Source organism: Amblyomma americanum, chromosome 10, assembly GCF_052857255.1.
Source record: "Amblyomma americanum isolate KBUSLIRL-KWMA chromosome 10, ASM5285725v1, whole genome shotgun sequence".
NCBI lineage: Eukaryota > Metazoa > Arthropoda > Arachnida > Ixodida > Ixodidae > Amblyomma > Amblyomma americanum.
This window is the reverse complement of record NC_135506.1, coordinates 12405863-12425138: the sequence shown is the minus strand read 5'-3', so window position 1 is coordinate 12425138 and position 19276 is coordinate 12405863. Positions and strand designations below refer to the sequence as shown.

Here is a 19276-nt window from a genome sequence, read left to right as displayed (position 1 = left end):
CTGTCTAGATGGCGATTCCTGCGTTTCACCAAGATTCATGGGGCGCTTTGGTTAATAAATTTTAAAATTTTATACAGGTGATTTCTTATGAGGACTGGACAGGAGCAGTAGCTGTCTCACTCGGAGTAGACACTCGAAACTCACTGTTATAGAAGAAATGAAGAATCAAAAGCTCACAGGACGGTTACGACTGCGTAACGCGACCTTCAGCGATAGCTTTTTAGGCGTTTAGTTTTGGGGATATATTCGTGGCGCACTGGTGTAGTGGCCACGTGATGCACCCCTGCACTGGCAGGCGGCCGTTCCAGACAGAGCCACCCGTAGGCTTATGCGACCCAGGATGACCGGCGCAACCGGTGGGTGCTAGCCGTTACGCCGACAGCGAAGCGAAAGCCAGGGACGGGCACCTAACAGCTATCGCTGTAAAACTGGTTGAAAGGGCAGCGAGAGAAAGAGTCGCCATAATTTAGGGGTCGGGATTAATTTCGACCGCCTAGGCTTCTTTATCGTGCCTTGTCATCGAACCGCACACGGCGGTTTTCATGTTTCGCCTCCCCCTAAATTTCTTTCCTCTACCTTGTTATGCCTGGCGTGCTTTCCAGTCCAAACGAATAAAGACGCGGACTCCTCGACCAGGATTTCCAGAAAACCAAAGAGACGTGACTGCAAAGACTGGCGTTCGCGGAAGGAATGGCAGAGGCCGCGCCGACAATGGCGTCCTCACGTGGTCGAGCATTCCATCGGGTCGACGGACCGAGTGTTGCCCTCATTAGTCACGCTGGGGTTGAAAATTGGCGGAGAGCTGCGCCTTCGACAGAGGTTCCACGTTCCGGTCATCAGACGACGAAGTGCAAGGTCTTTCAACCCCTGCGGAGAAACAGCCTGACATTCCTGTGCCACATGGACCCGCATTCCTGTGTCCCACACGCGCATTCCTGGGCCACATGGGCGCATTCCGGACCCACGTGCTCGCTCACGTGGAAGCTGTGTTGACGACTACGTGACCGTGTCATGTTCCCTTTCCATCTGCCGAACTGCGAGATAACATCAGGACCGCCCTGCCTTGGGTGGTCCCACCAGTGTCATCGTCTGCATATTTGATTGGACATCTTTCTTCGAACTGTATTCCCCAGTCATGGATCTGGGGAATACGAAGGCTATTTAACGAGCTGTTGGTTTGGTACCAGAGAGCCCCTCTTGAGAGAGACCCTTTGCTGAGATAGACTCCGACCTCTAAGAAGCTCCCTTTACTGAGAGGCACTCTCAGTTGCTCTCACCTATACAATATGTAAATAGTTTTTGTATAAAGTTTTCCTTGTTTTTCTCTTCGTAACCTCGTCTCCGATGCTCCTCGTCCCTTCTCCAACCCGACCACGCTACCCCATCCCAACAACTGGTGGCAGCGGTGGGATGCTGCTACCTGAATCCTAACAACCTCCTGCCCAGCTTTTGGATGCCGTAGGCACCGAGCACCCACAGTGAATCGCTTGCTCATATTTCACCTTCTTTTCCTTGAGCCAGTCGGCGACAGTAGTCCTACCGCCAGTCCTAGCAGCGTCAGCAGCGGCCGCTTCAGGCTGAGCTTTGCCGGCGGAGTCGTTAGCCGCTGCCATCCTCAGCATTCACCTGGCAAAAAAATGAGGCCAGCATGAGGAGAGAAGCGCAAGGAAACAACGCTTGTAAGGACACATTGACAGAGCGAAGGGTTCTAAGTGGCTATTTCCTCGTCTAAGGTAAGACGGTTGTTTACAATGATAATAACGCATTCTTGAGTCACGTGACCCTGTTGTGCTTTAGGTTGGACGTACTCTCGAAGGAAGAGGAGATTGGGTCACACCATCTCGTCACCAAAGGTGGCCAACAGTGTGGGCGTTTTTATGCACATACGGAAAAACAATCTGTATTCCTCGCGTGCGAGCAGGTTAATAGCACCATATGCTGAGTTGAAGCAATGCAGATGGCAATGAGCATCGATGGCAACCCCATGTAGAGTGCCAGGCAGGAGTGGTCTATGAAATTCCGCTGTCATGCGGAAAAGCCTATGTCGGCCAGTCAGGCAGATGTGTCAACGATCGATTGAGGGAGCATGAAAGAAATTTAGAGAGAGATGAAGATGTTAATTTAGTTAAACATTGCAGGTCTTGTCAGCATTGTTCGCCGCATTTTGAAGGTGCAAGGATTTTAGGCAAAAGCAAAGATCAAACTGCACGTGAACTACTGGAAGCTTACCATATAAAGAAAAAGGGCGTTTTTTGCGTAAGCGATACTTCTGTTCATCTGTATAAAGCGGAATGTGACCTTTTCTCTGCCAGGCGATAAGATGGGTTTCACGGTGTGATAAAGTTTTGTTTTTAGTTTTTTTAATTTTTTTGTTTTTTTGTTTTTCTGGTTTTTTGGTTTTTTTTTTTTGTTTTTGTGATCGAGGTACGTGTACTTGCTGCGCGAGCATCCGCGGCGGAACCTTTATATTTCCCATTCCTGGCGAAATAAAATCAGTTGTGAGTGCAGCTTTTGTCCGTGTCGTATGTGTTTCTCCCCTTTTTTCTGCTCGTAATTTTTTACGCTGCAGTTATGTGGAAGCTGTAGGCTTCCTTAACACGCGCTTATCCCTCGCCCTCTGTTTTCACTAACCCCTTTCCACCTTCGGCTATAAGTATCAGCGCTGAATAAACAAGCACGTTCTTTGTTATCCAGACACACTGGCTGTCCATTCCTGTCGTCCCGCTCCAGGACGATACAGTGGCCGGTCTGCGAGCCCCCTCCCCCCCCCCCCCCCCCCACACACACACACACACTTCCCACACCTTCCCACACACTTCCCCACAGCCGTCACCACATCAGCCACGGCGGAAGTGGTGACGGCTGCTGCCGCAGTCGCACTATCAGAGCACAGGGAGAGGGGGGTCGGCAGATGAGCGCGGAGAGTTAGGAGGTTGGGGGGGGGGGGGGGGGGGGGGCGGGTCCGCCTGTTGTCGGAGCAGCTGCAACAAGGCCTTCGCCGCTGGTCCTTCAAAGGTCAAAGGTTGAGGCGTTTCTTATACCACGGGTTTTTCAGTTTTGCTATTGAAAGCGCTTTGGTGCTAAAATAATTTTTATTAAAGTCCCACATCAATAAAACTAAACCTCTCCCGCTTCTTTTTCAAATTAAACGGCCGTAATAGAGGCGACTGGAGTTTCCTTACCAAGTTTTTGCGCAGTTAACCAGGTGAAGCTAACCGTCACGAAGGCAGCTTCTGAGTCTGGCGAGAAAAAACAGACGTGCTTCAAATTAAGAAATTGCTGCCTGAATTATTTAGAAATATTCCTGCCTTTTTATATATGTGTAATATTCCAGGATTACCATGTACGCTGCTTCCGTTTTATCGAGCCAAACGCAAAATAAAAAGAACAGGCCTGCCACGCAGTTGTCATTCACGTGAACGTATCGGCACTCATCCTGTCAATATCATTTGCTGCTATCCTTAAAAAAAGACAAACGATCTAGCATGGTTAGGCCAAATGCGACGCAGGTACGCTAGCACTAGTTGTGTTTAGTTTAACTTGATGGTTAGGAGTTCCGCACAAGCCACCGAGGGGTTGCTCTTCCCAAGCAACATCTCGCGACCAATCAGAAATTGAATTGCCACTTGCCACGGCGGCCAGTTTTCTCACATTTAGTTGGGGAGGTTGTAATGACGCAACAAGATCGTGTGACGTAAGTGCCCCACCTGTCACTTAAGCGGGCCACCTCAGCTGCCGAGTAAAACCTCTAGGGCTAACGCACTGAAAGAAACTAATGCAACACATCAACAGGAAATTATTTGCTGGAAACAAATTTTATCCGACAACACTTCTTCTTCGTAGCCAAAGGCAAATGATTTACCTTTGATCCATACGAAAGGATATGTGGTCGCCGAGAAACCAAAGTACGAAATCACTCGGGTGCAGTGCCCCGAGATTAACAGGACAGCCAAACATACTAACGGTGTTTAAAGAACGAAGGTATACAAGGGCACACTGAACTTGATACATGAGCATACGACATATAAATGGAGTCAAAAACTCGGCAGCAGTCACATAGATTCAATCGGTATAATAACAAATGCAGCGGCTGATGGGCATAGCAAACGTACCCGTATTGCCATGTATGAAACACTGGACTGGTGTGCTAGCAAGCCTGTAGTGCTTTAAGATATCGTTTGCACTGCCCTTGCTCACTGTGAGAAAGGCGGACGCACTGGAAATCAAATTGACACACCGAGAGTGGGGCTGAACACGACGGTTCAGATGGTGACATACAGCATGGTACAAGCTCACTGAAATTGAGCACCTCAACTTTAGGCACCGCCAGCAGAAATGAGGGTAGCCGCAATACGCAAGAGCGGCAGAAGCAGCTCGTACAACGCCAACTGTTGTGAGATGCGATAAGGTTCTCTGACATCAACGCAGCCTGCAGCGAGCATAGCGCCAATCATCGCTCGACTTTAGGTTACTATCGCTTATTATAACCCAGATAGCAAAGAACTCTGGTCTCTTCGATACCCAGCCTCCAACTGGGCTCACAAATGATGAGCTTGAATTTCTCTATAGAGTGTTAACTGTTCTCGCCAGCGCGCACGTAGCTTGAACTAGTTGCTTATTTCGTTATTGGTTTTTTGCTTGCTTTCATAGAGAGTATTATTGTATATTTAATGTTTTTCCAAGTGTCCATCCGTTCAAAGGTAGCGTTTGTGTCATCCTATTGCCTCCGGCCTCGCCGTTTTGCGAGGCTCAAATATGGCCGCTTTCAAGGTCACCCTTGGGCGGCACATGTGTGGGCGTAAATTCACCAAGGGTGTGGCTGAAAAGATTATTGCGTATTGTTTCTTTTTTTCTCTCCCAATATTCACACTTATTTGCTCACCGCAGATCGAGTTGTATTCCTAATGTAGCATCTCTCAATTCTGCTCTCCGGCCACTGTGTTTTGCCCTGAATTTGCGCCTAAAATTCGGTTTTACACTATTCTTGCATCCCGAACAGATTTCATCAAAATTCGATTAAACCTTACTTCTGACCAAAACGCGCCTTTTAGAGAACGTTTTTCAGTGCACAAGGCTGAAGACACCCCCTCAGGGATGCGTCTTGGGCCCTTTGCTGTTCATCATTTACATGAACATCTTTTCAGGTATTTCTTCATGCATGCGTCTTTTTGCGGACGATGGTGTGTTGTATAGAATTATGAACAATCAAAGTAACTGCGATGCATTACAACAGGACTGGTGAAAATTAGCCCAGTGATGTGAGAATTAAGGAATGCATGTTAATTTACAAAAATCTGTACATATGTGTTTCACTAAAAGGAAGGTTCCCCACAATTTCGCTTATAACACTAATAATAGTAGATTGTTTTGAAGTGTTGTAATTTACATATGTTGGCAGATATTTAAGTATCTGCCAAAGCCTGTCGCGTTTTGGGTTTCCTGCGACATAACGTAAAACTTTTCCCTTGAAAGACAAAAGAACTGCTGTATAATACAAATGTTAGAAGCATACTTGACTACGCTTGCACAGTCTGGGACCGGAAACATTGCTTGACATTCAAAGGCTAAAAAGAGTTCAGAATTTGGCCGTTCGTTTTGTTTTTAATAACTATGGGCGATATTTTAGCGTAACGAGCGCGAAAAAAGCGTTGGGTTGGGACACACTTCAGAAACGTAAGAAAAATCTGCGTTTATAATTATTTCATAATATATTTCATTCAAGATCTGGAATAGACAGAACCAAATATATAGTCAACCCTGATTACGTGTCTTTACGAATAGATCATTCGCTTAAATTTATAGAATACAGATGCCGGACTGACAATTTAAAAACGTCTTTTTTCCCCGAAACAATTTCAGAACGGAACGAGCTGCCCGAAGAAGTAGTGTCCATATTATCAAATGAATCATTTCCTTTCCTGCTGTGACATTTTTTTATGTATAATAATTCCGTGTTCTTTCTATCTCAATGTTATCTTTTGTTTTGTAACCACCTGCACGCGGTGGTATTTGTATACATTTTCTTTTCCAACCCCCCCCCCCCATACACACACACACACACACACACTGTAATGCCAGACAATAGCGCTATGGGTATAATAAATAAAGAAAATAAGCCGATATCTTGGACCGAGTCGTGAGGGATGCTTTCAGTTAACTGATGGTTTGAAATCTCTTTTAACACTTGTTATTCATTGCGTGGCTTAATCTGAGGAAATGTTCAAAAAGTACGTGGCAGAACAGACAGGCCAAAACACGGTTACTGACAAAACGTCATGATGATATCATTGTATCAAGCACTAACTACAATAACAATACGCAGCTCCAAGGCTTATGTCCACTTTATATAGAGGCTGCGATGTTGAATGGACGTTTCCGGAGTTTACAAAGGAAGACAGGCCTTGCATGAACGCGGAATAGCTGCATATATACCTATTGAAAAATCCGATATGAATTGTAAACCGGAACCGCATACCGGGTTATTGTACAGGATTTGCGATACCGGATTACCGGAGTATCCTGTATGAAACCGGATAGTCTTGTATTATACAGGAAAGCCTTGTATTAGACCGGATGGCCCTGTATCACAGGGCAACGACAGAGATAAAATGCTTCAAGTATATCCCACTCGTACTAAATCTGCACAAAAACTGGGAAATTTCTCCAACAAGTGCCATAGGTGTACATGCCAAATGCTGCAATACACACAGCCTCAGAAACTGGTAATCTGCGATTTGTTCCCACGTTTCACCAACTATTAGTAGCGTGCTGAGTAATGCATAAAGAACTCCAAAAGATGTTTATTTCTCGCGCATATCTTGGACCAGCTCACTCAGATAGTGGTTTAGCTTCTTGCGACGATCTGTCGGTGCAGGGTTCTCTAGAGGGTGCTGGCTAATGAGGCATTCAAAAGCAGCTGCAGAGAAGAAAGTATGATTGCTAGTACATAATCCCCCAGCTGATCAATGGATTAGGCACTGACACACAGCACAGTGCATGGAGCACAGTGACATGCAATTTACGGCCAATGACTGGTAGTTTTTCCGGTGTCATTGGCTTTCTACCCACTGCGGAGCATTCTGCTTTGATGTAGCGATGGCAAGCTTGGCCTGTCACGCTCCTTTTCAGGAGCTGTGTGGTCGTCTACAGGCTGCGGCCCGCGTCCTTACAAAAACGTGAGTCCTTCGGTGCCACCATGAGTGCTGCCTTCTTTGTTGAAGTCATAAAAATGCCATTACCGGGGTGGGCCTGTATGCAGCCACAATGCATATCTTTGAACGAGGAGTAACAGAGCAATATACAGGGTGTCCCAGCTAACTTTACCCAGGGTTTAAAAATATGCCACGGCACTCTAAGACAACGGTACCAAATGCATGTTGCTGGCTATTGCATGGAGCAACTCACACTATTTTACTATTGGGCTTGATTGCATAATAGTCGAGATTAATTAACCAACTTCGTAAGAAACGAAGATATAGGCAAAAGAGTCCAATGAATAAAGTTGTAGAAGGCCCGCGAAACGTTCAATTTAACAGTTTCTCACTATGCATCTATTACGTATCGTTTTTTTTGTTCGCTACAATACAAAAAAAAAATATCACGTGAGGTCCCCGCTTGCGCTCCACGATTGCAGTGCTCTCAGACGTTCGGCCCACCAAACAAACAGCTCATTTAGCCAGATGTGGTGCTGCTTTAAAGATGATACTGAGGCTTTATTAGGCTATAGATCTAGAGCTATCGGAGCATGCATGAGGCCCGCAAGCGTTAGGAAGGTAAGCTCAGGAGAGGCCCTCGATCGCTATCAGAGCTGCGCGCCAAAATGTAAGCGCAGCGGCGTCGTCTGCTGCGCTTGCGCAAGCGCGCCGAGAGGGCGGCCAAGAAGAGGGGAGCGGCTTTAAAAAATGTGACGTATCCGCCTTTAATGAGCCGCGAGCAACGCGCCAAACGCAACGGACGTGGACGCCGCCGTCCTCCCCATCACCCTCAAGTAAGCAAGGAGCAGACAACTGACGTTGCACAGCGTCGGCTCACAATACCTGCTGCGTGGCAGACCCATTTCTGTATTCCTCGTAACCACACCAATGCAGTCTAGACTGTAAAAGTTATGAGATCACTGCGGCACCCGAATTAGAGGAACGCGTAAGCATTGACGCCTCTTCGCCCATTGACATCATTGCCCATTTTGAGCTTTCAAACTTTTCGCCACGCTTCGCTCCATCCAAACCTCCAGTTTTTTCAGATTTGACGCCACGCTTTAGCTCCGCCCACTTCCGGTGTTTTCAAATTTGGCGCCTCTTTTGCTCCGTCCTCGCCCACTTTTTACATTTTTGGCTCTAATTAACTAATTACCCCACATGAACCTCACGAGTCGCGCTGCGAGATTTTTTTGTTTCTCTAGCTATCTGATGCAACCATTCTTTTTCTCATAACTCAATTCGTTCGAACGTTATCGTGATGACAAGAAGCCGCAAACATAGCCATACAATGCTTACGCGTTAATAAAACCTCAGCAATCAGTCCTCAGTTCATTGAGGCACGAAACAGGCACAATACACAAACATAATGATCACTTACCTGGTCACTTATGCAGGCGGCAGGTGCTGGGCCTCAGTTTAGGGTGCGTCCACCTGCATGGACAGATATAACAAACTGGAAACACCGTATTTGCACAAAACAATACCTGAATATTTGGGACTTGTGCCTCGCATGCCGACAAACAGAACAGGAGATTACAAACAAACCGAAAAAGACCAGAGTCGCCCACACACTTGCCTAGAGCGCTCCAATGGCCGAAAGGAATTCTAAACCACGAACTTCACCGCGCGGTTTTCAATTGGATATGCTTCAATGCCAAACGGTCGAGTAACGTAAAATCTCAGCTGCGTCATGTGTCAGCAAATGTTACGAACAAAATTATATCGCGCGCAAGATACACAAAGTTAATCGATATATTGTCACGAAGTGGTGACTGCACTCCGGAGAGCAGAAAGGCTGCGAAAACGGCGTGTAAACAAAACTGTTTATTTGGGCTGACTTGCGCCCGCAATGGACTGAGTCACTCGGCGGCGGCGTAGCAACAAGCATACTCGCGGGTCATGCAGACATACGGCATAATGCGAAAGGATTTGTACTCACCTCCTAGCTCTAGCATATCCGCAGTTGAATAGCTGACCTCCAATACGTGCTCACGTTCTTCCTCGTGTCCGTCAGGCTCTCTGGCTTATAATCACTGATGAGCTAAACACTTATACATGACGTTGCTGCCGTCATCGCAACGCACATACGCGTAAGTTGGAAAATGCATTTTCTCTGTTAGAAATTGAGGAACCGCGTAGAGAATGCTATGAAATAAAAACGGTTAGTTTAAAACACACCGAAGTCGCTGAGACACAAGATTATTGCTACAAAATAGCGCGATATCTATTAAGTAGAGTTGTAAGCAGAATATACAAAGGCAACACGAAAAATGCAAAAACTGAAAGCTTTATTTCCCGCGCACCGACGCCACAGACCGTCTTGCCGATATGCCAAGAAGCGAGGCACAAAGCGAATAAAAAAATAGTCCCGCATGCCTCCCCGTCACGCCGACAGAAGTGGCGCTACTCTTCTCTGCCAAGCAGACGGTCCAGCCCAGCGCGGACGCGCGGGTCGTCTGGTGGTGGTAGAAAAAAACCTTTTCTGCAAATTAATTCGAGGAACGCAGACAGGCACCTAACCAGATTTTTTTTTGTCGGGAAGGCGCACCTAAAGTTTGCCCCCACTGGGTTAGCGCACTGCCTTGAAAAGGGCACGTCCGGGAGAGGAGTTCGGGAGATACGAGAGTTCAAAAGAGAAAGGGGACGGGGGCCGGAATATGTGAAAGAGGTTCGGAATTCTCGGAGAATGAGTCATAAGCAGTTTTGAAGGTAAGGGTGTGGAAAACGCGGAAGCACCAAAGCACTCTTGCAAGCCGCAGGAGAAGCATCATATCGGCCGACCGAAAACATAAAACAATAAATAAAATATTATGCAAGCAAATTCGCGCTCTTCAATAGTATTGCATACGGGGCATATGGAAAACAAGCTAGCTTAACATTCGCCTAGCACCATTTGTCAGTAGATTTATTCGTTGGTCGTCGAAGAATCCTCCAACTTTTTTTTTGGTGTGGAAATTTCACGCAAAAAGCTAAAACAAACAAAACCGTGTTAAATTGTGGCTCGCAACTATTTCCGATGCTTTTCATCAATAAAGGTAATGCTCTAAAGCAAAAAAAAAATAATTTGCGAGCAAATAAGTAAAGACGTCGGCAAGAGCTATAGCTCCCAATGCATATTACGCCACAGAACAATAAAATGAACCAAAGACAACGTTTTGAAACATTACGATCTGCCCAAAAGGAAGGAAAAAGCAAATCGGAAAACACAGGGGAAGGCGCGATCACAGGGAACGACGTACGGAACCGTAGGAATCTCTTACCGCGTGATCGCGTGCGTTTAGAAGCGGCGGCCTAATATTTCGCGCGTGCGTAACTTATAATTGTAAATTACGAGGCCACTGCTTCGTTTCTGGACGCTGCTAAAATTGCGCACAAAGGCGGCTTAGGGAATGCACTTGCACTAATTTATTACGTTTGATTTAAGATTTACATTAAGCAGACACCCACTGCGCAGTATGGCAGTGAATTCTCTAGAGTGAAGCAAAAAAAGCGCTTTTTTTTAATTAAAGAAATTTATGAAATGAAAGTGATTTGATTTCTTTTTTTAGAAGAAAGGCCTCTTGGGCTGGTTTTCAGATACTCGCGCAAGCAGAGCGTGCAAAAAGCTTTCAAATACATAAGTTCTATACAAATAGGCGGGTTATTATGCCCAGAAATCGGACAAAGGCAACAGCGTGAGCTCTGTCTGTGCACTTCTCAAAAAACTATATTTTTTTATTAGCGGCTTGGCTAAGCCATTTATAGTTACACGAATCAGTTCTTTTTTCTTAACCATGCCTCAATCTCTGGTTGCGCCATCGGAAAATATTCGTTGTTTATCCAACTCCACACATATACTGCTAAAGTGTTCGGTAAGAAAAAGATGAATAAAACTTCAAATGTTTGAACTCGCACAAGCCCTGCCCAGGAGCTCAAAGGAGTTTTTGCGCGTTCGAAAATTATAAACTGCCGAGATGGTATTCGACAATAAAATCAATCTTCTACCCAGTATAATGGATATGGTACAATGGTCACCAACATCTGCCAGTATACTTTTAACACTGGAGAAGGGGGTGGCAAGCCAAGGCCAATATAGCCAGGTTTCGAAAATGGCTTAACCAATTCTGACAGGGTGGGAGAACTCTGGCTAACATTGCCCATTATAGCCATGATTTGATGATGGCACAGCCGATATCAGATCATCATTGGCAACTCTGGGCCTACTTAGGGCCACACTATGGTGGCTAGATTGGAAAGGTGTGAAAACCGGCAGGGAAACATGGCCCCACAGCGCGCCGATGCCGTGTGGCGGCGCTGACGGCAGAGGCGCGTGCTGTGTGCAAGAGGGCTGTGTGCAAGCTGGGAGCAACGTGGCTGGGAGCTGCAGCGACTACGTCCGAAGCTAAGTGTTTTTGGTATTTACACTTTATACTGCTGTCGGGCGGTAGTTTTAAACCGAGTTAAGGGTAGGGAGGCCAGCGGAGGTGTGAGAATAATTTTTAGCGGGTTTTTACGTTGCGCAGGGTCGAGGGCTATCGGCATAGGAATTTTGGCGGGCTTTCACAAGGCGTAGCCGGCCGGACGATGGGTCGGCAAGCTAGGAAAGTTAAGGAGGACGAGGACGGGGAGTTAGTACAGTGCCCGGAGTGCGACCGTTGGTGTTACTTAGATGAGACTGGGTTCGGGAGCTTAGCCGAGGCGGATGAGGCTAGCTTCGTGTGTAAGATGTGCAAGCGGTTTGGGGACGCCGTTCATGCGTTAAAAGGGGAATGGGAAGCTGGGTTTAATGCACTTAATGCGGACTGGCAGGTCGAACGAGAGGCACGGATTAAGCTGGAAGCTCAGGTCGCCGATTTGATTAAAAAGGAGGAGAATAATGCCGCCCTGTTGAAGCGAATGGTGGGCGAGATTAAAGAAGAGCGGGAAAAGCGGATCCAACTAGAAAAACAGGTTGAAGCGCTCAGGTCGCGGCCGGCTGGGCACCCCAGTTCGGAGAAGTGTCAGGTGGGGGACGAGGCTCGTCGATCGTACAGTGCTGTAGTGCAGCGAGCATCGAGTGAGAAAAATGAGAACGCAATGAAAAAGGTTAAAGCGGGCATGGAAACTCGCGACAATAGCGTACAGCGGCAGGAGAGGCAGCTAGAGCGATCCGGAGGCCAACAGATGGAATTAGGAAGCGAACGTTTGGGGCGCAGGAGAGTTCTTGTGGTCGGGGACTCGAATGTAGCGAGGGTTGAGGGAGGCGTTCTGACGGCAGTGAAGGCAGACAGGCGGGTGCAGGTGGAGGCTCAGTCGGGAAAGTGCATGGTGGATGCAATGGCCAGAGCCCGGGAGGTGGTGGTGGGCAGCATGGATGGCGAACACCTTGTGGTCATCCATGCTGGTCTCGATGTACTGCAGGGGAGGAGCCAGAATCTTGAGACGCAGTTGGAGGTGGGGATGCGTAGGCTTAGAGAGGCCTCTGGGAGTGTGCATGTGACCATATGCACAATCCCAGAGGTCCAGAGACAGGCTCGCGAAACGGAAAGGAGGGTCGTGGAGACTAATCGGGTAATTAGGCTATTGAGTCGACGACTAAGATACGAGGTGATGGAGGTGAACAGGGAAGTGTATGAGGTTAGGCCCCACCCTTTTGCACAGGATGGCATCCACTACGGTGGTGCCACTGGCAAGAAGGTGGGTAGTAGGATAGGTCGCCAGGCAACAGCTTTTTTGGGGGGACCCAGAGCTCTGATGGAACCAGTGTAGAGAAGGAAGAATTAAGATCAAACGGACAATGGAACCATAGGGGAAGAAAGAGACGCAAGCGCCAGGGCCAAGTTAATTCAGATATAGGTTTCATTAACATGCAAGGTGGCAGGAATAGACTGAAATGGGAGGAAATAGAAGAACAGTTAAGACAGGAGGAATTAATGGTATATGTTTTAGCGGAAACACATCTTAGAGACATGGAGCAACCACCCTGTAACCCAGACTACGCATGGGAATATTGCAATAGAACAGAGGGCAGCAGAAAGGGAGGTGGAATTGGGGCATTCATTCATAAAAGTATGAATTTTCAAAGGGTTAGACTGGGATGCAGGGAACATTTATGGCTAAAAGGAACAGTGGCAGGCAAGCTAACACTCCTTGGCTTTGTATACCTGTGGACAGGGGTCAAAGCCAGAGAGGAAAACAGGAAAATGTTAGAATGTATTGCAAGCGACATTGATGAGCTAGGAGGACAGGGCGAGATAATTATATTAGGTGACATGAATGCACACATAGAAGACCTGGATGGGTACACGGATTCGACAGGAAGCATGCTGCAGGACATGTGTGACAGGCATGATTTAGTTGTATGCAACAGCACCGAGAAGTGTGAAGGGCTCATAACATGGGAGACGGAGAGTCTGCACTCGACGATAGATTATGCACTAATGTCACAGAGGATGTATAACAGATTAGGGGTAATGAGCATAGATGAAGATGGTTCCAGAAGTCTAGGTAGTGACCACAAGCGTATCAAGTTGAGCTTCAGAGGAAAAAGCAATGTAGGACTGAAGCAAGATGAACAATCAGGGGGAAATTTTTACTCAGAAAAGCAATTGGAAGTAGCAGCCAAAAGAATCGAGAAAGTAATTTTTGAGGATAGTGAAACAGAATGGACTTATACCAAATTAACTCGATTACTGGAGCTAGAGCTAGCTAAGGCGCGAGTAAAGTTAAAAGGGAAAAGACGCAAACCCAAGAGTTGGTGGGATGAGGAGGTCAAGAGGGCAATAGAAAAGCGCAAGGAAGCATCCAGAGAACACAGATATTCCAAGAAGAGGGGGGAACCAAAACCCGAAGTAGACAGAAAATGGGATACCTTCATAAAGTGTAGAAGGGACGCATCCTATTTGATTAATGAGAAAATTAGAAGAAAGGGTGCCCAATGGATGTCAAAAGTAAATAAAAAGGATAGAAAAGCAGCCCAAAAATTCTGGAAACATCTAAATGCAATGAGTAATAAAACTAGGCTAGAACAAAGGTTTATTGTTACAGATGAGGGTATTCGACTAGAAGGGGATGAAGCAATAAAACACATAGGAACAAGGATGACGGAAAAATTTTCAGCAAAGCACGTGGTACATAGTTTATCGAAGGAGGATAGACCGGTTACAGCAATAGCTTCACTTGAGCAAGGAGAGTGGGAAAGGGCAGAGAAGAAGGTTCCTAGTGGCACATCAACAGGACCAGATGGGATCCCGATTATGTTGATAAAGAAGTTAGGACCAAAATCCAAGCAAACATTAATACAGGTAGTGAACAAAATGATAGTGGATGAGAAAGTCCCCGATGAATGGCGATTAAGTAGAATGAACATGATATATAAGGGAAAGGGGGACAAAGCAGACGTAAGTAACTATCGCCCCATAACAGTGACATCTGTGGTTTACAGGGTGGTGATGCAAATTATAAAGGATAGACTGCAGGCTTGGGTGGAGAACGAGGGGGTGTTAGGGGAACTACAGAATGGGTTCCGGAAACAAAGGAGGTTGGAGGACAATCTATTTTCATTGACACAGTGTATAGAAATTGCGGAAAAGGAACATAGGCCCTTATTGCTAGCATTTCTGGATATTAGGGGAGCCTATGACAACGTTACTCAGGAGCATTTGTGGGACATATTGGGCACATTGGATGTGGAAAATGGAGTAATTAATCTTTTAAAAGATATATATAGAGGTAACAGAGTGCTCATAAAATGGGAAAAAAATGTATCAGGGCCTGTAGAGATACAGCGGGGGCTTAGACAAGGATGTCCTCTGTCCCCTTTGTTGTTCATGTTGTACCTGCAAGGTTTGGAAGCCAAGCTAGAGGGGAGTGGACTAGGCTTCAACCTATCTTTTTTCAAGCAAGGGGAATTGATTAAACAGACATTACCGGGACTAATATACGCGGACGATATAGTGATAATGGCTGACAACAAGGAAGACCTGCAGAAGTTGTTAGACATATGCAGTACAGAGGGAGATAGATTAGGCTTCAAGTATAGTAAGGAAAAATCTGCAGTCATGATATTTAATGAAGAGGGCGGCGAGCATAGAATACAGGAGTTCGTGCTAAAAGTAGTGAATGAGTACAAGTATCTTGGGGTGTGGATAAATAACAGTGCTGAGTATCTGACAGAGCATGAAAAATATGTAATGAATAAAGCTAGTAGAATGCAGCTGTCATGAAAAATAGGGCACTGTGGAATTACAATAGGTATGAGGTGGTAAGAGGGATCTGGAAAGGGGTGATGGTCCCTAGCCTGACCTTCGGGAATGCGGTCCTGTGTATGAGGCCAGATGTTCAAGCAAGGCTGGAAATTAGGCAACGGGGAGTAGGGAGGTTAGCTTTGGGAGCACATGGCAATACACCAAATCAGGGGGTACAGGGGGATATGGGATGGGCGTCTTTCGAGAGCAGAGAGGCTAGCAGTAAGATAGCATTTGAGGAACGATTGAGAAGGATGGAGGAAAAGCGGTGGGCTAGGAAAGTTTTCAGATACCTGTATATAAAGAATGTTGACACGAAATGGAGAAAGCGAACTAGAAAATTGACAAGCAAATATCTGGACAGCAGTAAGGGGGCAAATCAGCATTTATCGGTTAAGAAAAAGGTTAAAGGAACAGAGAGCGTTGTGGAAAACAGGGATGCTGACGAAATCGGCACTGGAAACATACCGGACCTTTAAACAGGAAATTGTCAAAGAAAATATCTATGATAATTGTAGGGGAAGTTCTTTGCTGTTTGAGGCCAGGACTGTAGTTTTGCGGACTAAGACGTATAGAGTCAGGTACCAGGAGATAGACACTTTGTGCATTGCGTGCGGAGAGGAGGAGGAAACGGCTGAACACTTGATACTTTTCTGTAAAGGGCTTCACCCTACAGTGGAAGACAGCGGGGCTGACTTACCCAAGGCATTGGGGTTTAGGGATAGTGAGGGGAAAGTGGATTTTAAGAGGTTAGAAGTAACCAAGCGAAGGTTATCTGATTGGTGGCTAAAAGCAAGACAGGAGTAAAATTTCACAAGACATGGCTAGGTGGCTTGAGCCACCGCCCGATGTAAAGGGTTCAGCCGTATCCATCCATCGGTAAGGCGCGCAGCCAAATTGAGCGCATCGCCTAGGCTAAATTTAACCACTGAAGCGAAAATAAGCCCGTTTTGCTTATCGCGCGTTTTAATAATAATTGGTTTTTCGGGGGAAAGGAAATGGCGCAGTATCTGTCTCACATCTCGGCGGACACCTGAACCGCGCCGTAAGGGAAGGGATAAAGGAGGGAGTGAAAGAAGAAAGGAAGAATAGATGCCGTAGTGGAGGGCTCCGGAATAATTTCGACCACCTGGGGATCTTTAACGTGCACTGACATCGCACAGCACACGGGCGCCTTAGCGTTTTTCCTCCATAAAAACGCAGCCGCCGCGGTCGGGTTCGAACCCGGGAACTCCGGATCAGTAGTCGAGCGCCCTAACCACTGAGCCACCGCGGCGGGGCGCGCGTTTTCTGCTAGTGTCAAAGAATGAATATTTATCATAAAATAGTGTTTCATAAACTCGCATCATTATTCCCTTGAAATATGCTGCTTCACAAGCAGAGTTTGCATTGCATAGCTGAACTGATGCGCGTTTTGTGCATGCACATTTCGAGACGCTGCCCAAGATGTGAGGGACGCTGTTAATGCCGCAGCGGAAGGTTGTGGAATAATTTAAACCACCTGGGTTTCAACGTGCACTGACTCTCTGCGTTGCGCCGCCACCGAAACGCAGCCACTACACGTACGTACGGCGAGAAGAGCAGGTTGTAATGCGTGCCGTAGGACCTCAAAACTGTAGTCGCATGGCTGAAGGCGAAAATTAAAACTCGTTTTTAGGGAAAGGAAATATCGCAGTATCTGTCTCACATATATCGGTGGACACCTGAACCGCGCCGTAAGGGAAGGAATTATGAAGGAGGGACTAAAAGAAGAAAGAGTGGCCGTAGTGGAGGGCCCCGGAATAATTTCGGCCACCTGGGTATCTAACGTGCACTGACATCGCGCAGCACATGGGCGCCTTAGCGTTTCGCCTCCATCGAAACGCGGCCGCCGCGGTCGGGTTCGAACCCGCGGGTACTCCGGATCAGTAGCCAAGCGCCATAACCATTAGTAGCCACCGCGACGGGTAGAATGAAGGCGTCCCAACGCACAAATCGGTTTTTGTTGCCGCTTGCGAACCTGTAGCATGTATGCCATATCTTGACGCTCATGTAAGCAATGAAGCAGCACATCTGGCCATGAAATCGTTTATTTACAAGTGAAGGAAAAAAATTTTCAGAATTTTATCTACAACACACAAAGCTTCAGTGGTTTCCGTTTCTTATCACCATCCTCCTGATTTATACCCTTAAGGGAAAAAAATCCTTGTGAGGCAATAAAAACGTGCAACTGATGCTGTCAGCGCAACAGAATGCTAAAAACGACTAATTTTTGGCACGTATCACTAACTGACTGCAGAATACCTCTTCCGCAGCTTCGACATGCAAGCGCGTTCGGCTGAACGCATGTGCAAGTTAGTTTTCAAGGATGGTGACAAGACTAAAATGATACTGACGGCCTTGACACTTGGGATCGCTCGAGACCACTTGGCAAACATTCCCTGGCAGACAGGGGCACGGAACAGAAAGTTTTTTTTTTATGTTCTTCTGTATCCCGTGTCACACCCAGGCGCAAAGCACCAACGCTCCGTCTTCTTTTTTGTTGTTGAAGGCATCTCGCCCTCAGATGAGAAAACGCTGCTACAGACACTCCAATACAGGTGACGAAACGAATTGAACTAACTGCTACGGGGTGCGCAAGGCCGACGCGGCTGAGTTTACCGCGCCGCTACTAGCAGCGCCACATTCCTCCTGGCGGCATCGGTGCGCAGAGAGGTCACGCTCGGCCGGCGGAAAGCGCCGCGCTCTTCACACCTTTCCAATCTAGCCACCTTAGCCACACTTTGCCAGTGGCTTTCTAATATTGGCCCGCTGTCATGTGCTACCTGGGATATGCTGCCTACAAAGTGAAGACTGCTCAGTATGATGTGCTAAAACAGGTTGCAGACTTTGGCACGCCGCATCAGTGTCAGCCGGCGAACATGGCCTCCGCATCGCGAAATCCAACTGATTGTGAGCACATAGTTTTGAAAGGGCAACGCGGCATTGTGCGCAGCGATAAGGCGAAGGTGCAGGCTACGCGCCAGCTTTTGATGTTTCTCTTTTTGTTTGGGGCAGTTCCTTGCCCCAGCCTCTCTTCAAACGCGCCTCTTCAAACAGTAAGTGCTCTGGGTGTGTTTTCAGAATAAAAAAAAAAACGTTCAACAAAACCGCGTGTGTGCTATACGGGCGTTGCAGGCGGCTAGTGGTCCAAAGTCCTGATAGCTGGCCAAATGCGAAAAAAAAAAACGGCAGGGAGGGGCACGTTTCACATGCTGCGACCGGACCAAAGATATCCGGTGTCTTCGGTGGGCGTTGCCCGTACACGTCCCCATACCCGTGGAACAGAGTAGCAGCCATGGAAGGTCCGGACGAAATAGGCAATGGCAATGCACGCTAGGAAATAGCTTATTGTCCTAATGCGAGTCAAAGCACACTGCGGTAGAATGTTCTAACCGATAAAACAGACGTTCGATAGGCTCACCAAGTCGTTGCAATCGACCAGCGTTGGGTTCGGCGGGCAGCCTCGAGGTGGCTTGGCGTAGAAAGAGATTTCCCGCCACGAGCCCTTCTTTTTATCGACTCGGGCATTGCATAACTAGGAGCGATAAGTATACGCCGCTCACATGGGGCGTACGAGGCCCCTTCACTCGGGCGCCATTGGGCTGCCGTGACGTACGTCACTTCATTGCTGGCGAATGAGCAGATTTGCTGGAGTGCCTTCTCTCCACGCTCCCTGTGCCACGTGGGAGTCATGTTCGCCGCTGCCACTAGGGATGAAGACGGTTACCAGTGTATCCGACAGATTATAATAGTAAGCGACGGTGGCCTGCTTGTTTATCGCACCGCCGGAAGCGGCGGTCACCAACGTGCCCGTCTTCTATAGTGTTTTCAACTTCACCATGGTGCGGCGGTCCC

The 19276-nt window shown here is 47.2% G+C and overlaps 1 protein-coding gene across 3 annotated transcripts in view; it reads right to left on the bottom strand.

The window, feature by feature from the left end:
- Positions 1 to 18968, bottom strand: part of LOC144107179 (uncharacterized) — a 32446-nt gene extending 13478 nt beyond the window's left edge. Inside the window, exons 1-3 of one of the 3 annotated variants that reach the window (XM_077640182.1) lie at positions 18843 to 18968; positions 8575 to 8627; positions 1503 to 1626 (exon numbers count right to left, since the gene is read on the bottom strand). In XM_077640182.1, coding sequence (XP_077496308.1) covers positions 1503 to 1622 — 120 coding nt within the window. In that variant the 5' untranslated portion in view covers positions 1623 to 1626; positions 8575 to 8627; positions 18843 to 18968. Of the gene's footprint in view, positions 1 to 1502; positions 1627 to 8574; positions 11503 to 18842 lie in introns of those variants that run through there. The other 2 variants (XM_077640184.1, XM_077640181.1) reach the window with 2 other exon arrangements.
- Between the last annotated feature and the right edge of the window lie 308 nt (positions 18969 to 19276).